Source organism: Chanos chanos, chromosome 9, assembly GCF_902362185.1.
Source record: "Chanos chanos chromosome 9, fChaCha1.1, whole genome shotgun sequence".
NCBI classification, from domain to species: domain Eukaryota; kingdom Metazoa; phylum Chordata; class Actinopteri; order Gonorynchiformes; family Chanidae; genus Chanos; species Chanos chanos.
Genome location: NC_044503.1, coordinates 13,106,061 through 13,113,900, shown reverse-complemented (window position 1 = coordinate 13,113,900; position 7,840 = coordinate 13,106,061). Strand labels below are relative to the sequence as shown.

General features: G+C 43.1%; 1 protein-coding gene across 1 annotated transcript; it reads right to left on the bottom strand.

Annotated features, from left to right (window-relative positions):
• Window positions 1-204: 204 nt before the first annotated feature.
• Window positions 205-4,737, bottom strand: prdm2a (PR domain containing 2, with ZNF domain a). The gene has a single exon (XM_030785206.1). The coding sequence runs from the start codon at window positions 4,735-4,737 to the stop codon at window positions 205-207; it is 4,533 nt and encodes a 1,510-aa protein (XP_030641066.1).
• Window positions 4,738-7,840: the final 3,103 nt, after the last annotated feature.

The following is a 7,840-nucleotide window of genomic DNA, read 5'->3' as shown; positions in this document are numbered from 1 at the left end:
TTATTTCTTTTTTCCTTGTGGCACTCCATAGTTTTCATTCTTTACACTAATGGCAGCAATTTCATAATGTAGCCAGTTCAGCATCATGAACCCTCATTGAACCTTCCACCCAATTCCCAAAAGTGACAAAGTCATACAGAAGCTTATTCATTCACTGAATCCTAAAAACTGATCCAAAAACCAGGTTTATATCCTCTGTCCCTTTCATAATTTCTTGTGGTCTGTATCAACCAGAGGCTCACTGATCCTTTGGTTGGATCCATCCTCCTGCTTTACCACTGCATTCATGACGGTAACTTGTTGTAAACTACGAGTAACAGGTCCACCCACTCTTTCCCTCACTCTCACAGAGAATCGCTCCTCCTTTTTGGACGGTGGCTGAACTTGTGGTTTTACCTCTGCATCTTCTTTAAATCCACCTAGAACGCCCATGCCATGTCTCACTGCTGAGTTAGACTGGGCTACTGGAGAAAGTACGTTCAGTTTGGCTGCTTGCTCGATGTTTCCCTTTAAAATAGGTTTGCTTTTTTTGTTGGGGTGAGCTGCAGAGGTCGACAGAATAGCTGGTCGCTTCAGCCTCATGTCTGGTGTTATTTTCCCTTTATTTATTTGAGATTTAAGTGGAAACTTAGCATTATCTGCTGGGCCTGACTCACTAGTCCTAGTCTTCCCTAACGGTTTCTGTCCATGGTTTGAACCTTGTGGTTTCGTTACTCTGTCTGCAAGACGCCTCCGAAGGTTACCGTTGTTTTCCTGTGCCAGAGGTGTGCTCCCTTTCCTTTTTTTGGTGTTTTTGGGGACCGGCTTCCTAGGACAGCTGACTACCATATGTTTCTTAAGACTAGCATGGTAGATAAATTCTCTGCTACAGTGAGGACACACATAAACGTCCTGCTCCTCCTGTACAGACGTTTTCTTTCCTGTGGTGGATGACTTACTCCTATGAGAAATGGCCTTTGTTACAAGCTGGGATTTCTTCTTGCTAAGTGCATTTACCTTTAACTTGCCAGCCGGCTCTTGAATGTTGAACTTTTTCAGCTGTCCCAACTTCTGAGATACATTCTGCCTACCGTTGACAGCACGAGCAGGTGACAGAACCCCATTCTGTGCTTTTGCAAACTGTCTAAGGGGTATGGGGTTCTTTTTGGGAGTGTAACGTTTTTTGTCACTAGCATTTGCGCAAGCCAGAATGTGCTTATGCAGCTCAGGCATGTTGTCAAAGCTCTTGCCGCATTTGGTACAGCGGATAGCTGTGCTGAACGTTTGTGGGATGTTATGAGTGGTGAAGTTGGTGGCTGAAGCTACGGAACCAACTGGAGTTCTGTTGTGATAAGGAAATGGAGGTGGTTTAAAACTAGGATAGTGCTGGTTAATGCCTAGTCGAACATTGGGGCCTTTTGGTTTGATGCCTTCTGATGCCATAATCTTTATTGTCGTGTAAAGTTCTTCAGTGGAGTGGTCAAAGTCACCATCATCATCATCCTCTTTAGCAGCTGATTTGTGCACTGGCTGAGATGCCTCTGTTTTAGAGCTATCTGAAGGATTTGATGGGTCAGTTTTAGCTGGGTTGTTATGATTTTCAGGTCTCAACTTGCCGTTTTCAACCTCAGTGTGTGAGCACATCTGGCCGGGATGCAGGTCCTTCTGATGCTGCTCTAAGTTGCAAAGGAAAGCAAACTCTTTGGAACATGCACTGCATACATAGATTTTCCCAATCCCATGGTAGTTAGAGCGGTGATCCAATAAATCGGTGTCACTCCCAAAGAGCTGTACGCAAAACTCGCATTTGTACGGCCATTCTTCCGCATGATCGCTTATGTGATGGCTTAACCCTTTCATTGACTGAAACGGCTTGTCACAAACGTTGCACATAAAACGTTTGCAGTGGGGATCTAGGAGAGAAGACTCCTCTATAGCTGTTTTTTCACTGGGTGAAGCATTCAAGTTTTTCGTGTTAACATCAGCATAATTTACAGATGTCTCTGCTGGCTCCTCTTTGCTCTCCATTTCCTCCTTGATTTCAGAGGCAACACTCTGAGATGGCGATTCTCCATCTGTTGGGTTCTCTGATGAGAGGACAATGGAAGATGAGGGAGGAGTCACTTTTGGAGCTGATGTGACAATAATAGCAGGATCATGAGACTGAGACTGAAACGAAGGCTGAAGTTCTTGCATCTCCGTGTGATTAAGAGAGATTTTGCCAGAGAGAGATTCAATGGCATTAGCCTGTAAAGTCGAGACAACATTTTCAGAGGATTCCAGTGAGACTGTATACTCTATAACAACTGTGTTGGGAGTAAAACTCACGGTACTGATATTCGATTCATTTACAGTTAGAGCAGGAGGAAATAGCTGAGCCTCAGACACCATGACCGAACCTACAGCAAGAGTGCTCTGCGCTATTTCACACGTAGAAGTATCTGAATTTTGAAGTTCAAGAGAAGAGTTAGCAGGTATGATAGCCTGAGCCAAACCACCAGTGGCAGAATTAACCCAATCTGGGAGAGTCACATTTAAACCACAATCTACTGGTTGTAATATTTGTTCTGTGCAAACTTCAGCAGTACTTGATGATATTCTCGAAGTCAGGACTGGGAGGGAAGACTGGGCAGTGGAACAAACAGGCTGAAACTCTTGTGTGGGTGTGGTCACTGGAGATGAGGCTGAGGGTAAGACTGGAGGCGGTGGAGTTGGTGAACCAAGACTTGAGGCAAAAGGTGACACAGGATGCATGGCGACTGGAGTCAGTGAAGGAGGTGGTGGATTAAGTGAGGTAGAGGGGAGAGCCAATTCAAAAACAAGTTTTTCAGGGTTCACAGGGGGTGGATCAGAAACTGCAACCACTGCAAGGTCTGTAACGACAGGTGTGCTAAGACTTCCCAATGCACATGATGTATCAACCCCAGTAATATCTACGCTGGCATACTCATTCATCAATACTTTCTGTAACATGCTGGAGCTTGGTTTACTCCTCTTGACCACCATTTGAGAGGGTACGTTTCCTGATGAATCAGACTCTACAGTATTTTTCCTGTGCATGCTCAGATCCAAAACAGCTTCCTCTGAATCCTCAACCATGTCCCTTTTACCTACAGGATTAGAAAGGTCTAAAGGCTGCTGGTTGCAGGAGCTACCACCAGTCCTTGAGTCAGACCAATCCAAAGGCAAAACTGCACGAGTGGAAGTAGGGTCCATTTGAGAGAGATTCATAGTATTTGTCTCCTCTTTGCTGGATGAGCCAATTACTGAGGGGTTATAATGGCTCTCCGTCTTTGGCTCCTTTGGAGAACAAGAGAGACCAGCATTTGGTGTGAGCTTTTCACCCTTCAGGACAGGGGTCTGTTGTGGGGAGCTAGGAGGTGATGTGGTCCTCCTCTTAAACCTGCCAGACCCTGCTGGTAAAACAGTAAGTGACAAAGGTGGACCCAGCTTTTGACCATCTGTGATCAGGGCAAACACTGGCTTATTGCCATCCTGGTTCTGCAAGAGTTGTTTTAGCTTAGGTGAAAGGTAGACTGTCTTTTCTTTGTGAAAAGCGACACTCTCTGTGGGCTGAGGCTGAAGTGTGCCTACTGATGCTGTGGGTGAGGAAGATAATGATGAAGATGTGGGTGAAGAAGAAGAAGAAGAAGAAGAAGAGGAAGGAGACGTAGTGGCTAAGATGGATTCAGATTCCAATTCTGTTTTAATTTGCGGTAGAAGAGGTGGGGTAGAAGTCCTCCGTTTCACACAGGGTTGACCTGGGATCTCAGCCACAGTACAGGTCGAGGTCTCAATTTTGAGAGCCTGAGTAATCTGTGCTGGGCTGATGATCACAGCATCCAGTCCAATCACAGCAGCAGAACCCGAGTTAACCTCAATCACCTCACAGTTGCTAACAGCACTTGTTGAGACAATCTTTCCATCGATGTAGAAGCTAAGATTCTCAGAAATGTTGCTGGAGATGTCGACCATGTACTCCTCTTCCTGATCCCCTTCTTCTTCAGGGCAGACTGGCTTTGGGCTCACAGTTGAGGATTCTGGTGAGGTTGAAACAGGCTGCTGCTTCTGGGACTGAGCATCGTGTAAAACCAAACCCTTCTTGTAGACCCCTTTGGAGAGGAGGTGGTGTTCATGAATCCTACGCTGGTGTCGACGCAGGTTAGTGTGAGTGCCGAAAGATTTTTTGCAGTACCTGCATACGTGGGAATCCTTAGGCTCCACGTTTTCATCCAAATCAGCCACACATTCATTATCAGTTGAGACAAACTGCTTAGTAGGATCAGAGTTCTCTAGGACGTGACGTCCTCCCTGCATCTCAGCATTAGACACGTTTGGATTTTCACTTTCACCTGGGAAAGACTGACTTGAGATACAAGTAGTACCTGTGAGTGTGAGAGAAGCTGACCTTTTCTTTAAGTTGTCATGAGTTCTTTCATGACGGCGACGACCAAACTGTGTGCTAAATGCCTTTCCACAGTGCTTACATTTGAACGCCTGCGTCTGGCAGACAGCAGAAGCATGTATGTGCGTATGACGTTCCAAGCCTTGTTTGGTATTAAATCGTCTCTGACAGTGCTGACAGGGAAATGAACACAGGCCCTGGGGGTCAATGTCAGGGTCATAGTCTGGGTCTAGTTCAGCGTCAGGGTCCAGTGGATGAGCATCAGATCCGAAGTCTTCTTTAAGCTTTGTGGAACACTCTGTTTCAACCACCTGACAGACTGTGTTTGGATTTGCTTGTTCAAGCGTTACCATGGACACAGGCTCTACCACAGACTGACTATTCCCTTGTGATAGCGGTTTGCTCCGCGTCTCAACAGACTCCTTCACTTTCTGTTTTGTTTCTTCCTCTTTCCCTTGCACCGAGATGCACAAAACAGGAGTTTCCCCAATAACAAATGTCTGATGGTCCTCTGCAGGCGGCAGCAAAACAACAGGCTCCTGATGAAAGTTGTCTGAAGGAAGAGGCAGCTCCTTTGCTTTCAAAACTGTAAAAAAAAAAAAAAAAAAGGCAAAAATAACATCAATATTGTGTAACTTTTTGTGAATACATGTAATGGTGTCTGAGATAGTCATATTAGTTTATTTCACTTTTCATCTCAGTAGTTTTTTGATATGTTGAATAAGTTATGAGTTCTGTTTGGAAAGAAGTGTACAGCTCTGTAGAGCACTCACGACTGAGCTGTATGACACTCTTCAATCAAGTTTTTCCAAGAATGCCAAATTTATACAGAGGTACCATACGCTGAAATAGTGTTTAGCATACTGTATTTACTTTTACTTCAGCACTACCTAAAAAGCAAGTATCCTTACCATCCTCAGAATCCCACATCTCTGATGTAATGACCTCAGTCTTAATGGTGACCTTGGACTCTATGTGCCGTTTCCTCAATTGTATTAATGAGATGACTTCCTGTCGAGTGTAAAACAAGGCAACCACAAGAATGATTAAAATATATATTTAAATTAAGACAGTTTACAAAAAGCTCTTCATAGAGTGTGTCTACATAAGCACACAAATACAAAAATGAATGTGTCAACTCAGAAACAACTAAATATCTAAAAATCTGTCCAGACTGCAGTTTAAAGTGCAAGTTTGTATTTGAAACTGACAGTAACAGCTGAGTGACTAATATAGTGACAACAAAAACAACACCCCATAACTGACATTCAGGAATGTCAACCTCACCTGTCTCATTATTGTGATAACTGTCTTTGGCCACACAGTCAAGCATCAAAGAGACACACAGAGCCTTTCTAAAGGTCAAACCAAGCAGTGGTACAAAGTCTATAAAATAACTGCATCTTTCAAGACTCATTTTGACAGAATGTTCGTAAGCACTCACTGAGTCACTAAAGTAATGAGTACTGATCATGTTTTCAAACAGACTGTGAAGAGAACAATGAAGCATACTTCAGATGTCACAGCATAACATTATTAAAAAAATTTGCTCTGTGTATGCAACCACAGTCTGTAAAGTCATAAATGTTTATGAAAATCATAATATTCCTCTGGAAACATTAGAACACAATAATAATAACATGATGGCTTGGATAACTGGGTACAGACGAATACTTTAAAACCAAAGCACACCGAGGAGCACATATGAGCTAAACTGCACATTTAACAAGACAACTGGTCACTACTTCAGTTTCAACCTCAAGGTCGTTTCATGACTATATTAAGGTCCTTAAAGCTACAGTCTGCATGATGTCATGCTCTACCCTGACTAATTCACTGAATTCAAGAATTACACAAGCTATGAGGTCTGGTAAGCTGTTTAACACAATAACAAATTGGGGAAAAAAGGTTATTCTTTTACTGAAATGTCTTCTTTTCTCACCAAAATCGGTTCAACCGTTCAGGAAAATGGAAACTCTGTAAGTAATTTTATGTAGACTAAGACTAGGTCAAAGGATCAATATTACTCTTAATGATTTCCTTTTCTTGGTGGTGACACTGGCTTAAACAGAAAGCGTAACCTGCAGGATCCTTTGAAAAAGGGTGGGTCAAATTATTTTATCCACCCTTTTTTATTGCCTCTGTTCGATATTTCTTCAAGTCTGCTACTTGTGCTAAGTAATTTTCCTTACATCCAGTTGGCCATCCAGTGAGATTTATACAGGTTACAAGATCTGTAATTGCGAGGGATTCATTTTGGCACATCATATTCTTATGCTAATACAAGTGGCCTGTCAGAATGGATGAATGTCTAGTCTAATCTCTTATAAGAAGCCGTGTCGGTACACCTAAACACATCAGGTTACCAACTGTCTGAATACTTCGTGAATCTCTCACAAAGCTGGTCTGCTAAATTGCTACACGTCTCTATTTTTTTTTTTTTTTTTTTAGTTTGTTTCCTTGGTTTTTTTGTTTGTTCGTTTGTTTGGGTTTTTTTTTTTATATATTTGCTTTGTTTTTACTGGTCAGTGCTCTTATGGTTCTGCCCAACCTGAATCAGATTATCAGTATCCGTATTACCTAAGAGAACGGCACTATATTTATTTTCTACACCAAACTGTACTTAAGGAATACGAAAACAGAATACGGGACAACGCACTATGTCAAATGCGACGAGATTCAGTACGCAGAGACATTGCACACATGTTGCGGCTGTTTATCTGGCAGTCCCTTTAAATTCTTCCACCATTAGCTCTGGTGCTGCTGAGAGGGTGCTGTCTGGAAGGTCACACTCACCAGACAAATCTACGCTCAGAAGTTGTCTTCGCCATTCGTGAGGCGCCCACCGTCGAGGAGAGTATAACGCCGTCAATTTTTTAATTTTTTACGGAGACGACCGATGGTGCTGTCAGCGACCAAGAGCGACAGAAGGGGTTTTCTAACTGGCTAGCTGCAAGACTGTCTCTGTCAAAACAACAAACAAATGTTGCTAGCCAGATTAGCTTCTTAGCCAGCTAACTATTTTACAGTAGGTGTTTGGTTATACTACCATCTTGTGCAGTGTATATAAGTTAGAGATGAACATACCAGTGCCCCGCTTACCCCCTTTACGATGACACCTGGTGCCTGTTTTCTTGCTCTGTTGGTTGGTTTTCCCCTGACGTTGCAGCAGTTGCTAGCTAAACCAAGGTTGTCATTTCCATTGTACCAGACTGCAGACAGAATCTTGCAGCACGGCGCATGTGCGAGTTTGCAGACTACAGTACCAGAGAGCATAGCCGCAGTAACGGTAGCCCACATTTGTAGAGACCTGGAACATGCAGAGAAATGAAACTGTTTTGCTTTTCGTAAACTGTCTGAGAAATACAAGAATGCACAGAGGACGTCCCCATATACATCAAGATGCATCAGAATATGCATCGAAATTCGTTATTAGAAAAGTTGTAGAAGGATTTA

Excerpts from the sequence above, each read along its gene's own strand:
- prdm2a (XM_030785206.1), bottom strand. The coding sequence starts at position 4,737 with ATGGTAACGCTTGAACAAGCAAATCCAAACACAGTCTGTCAGGTGGTT.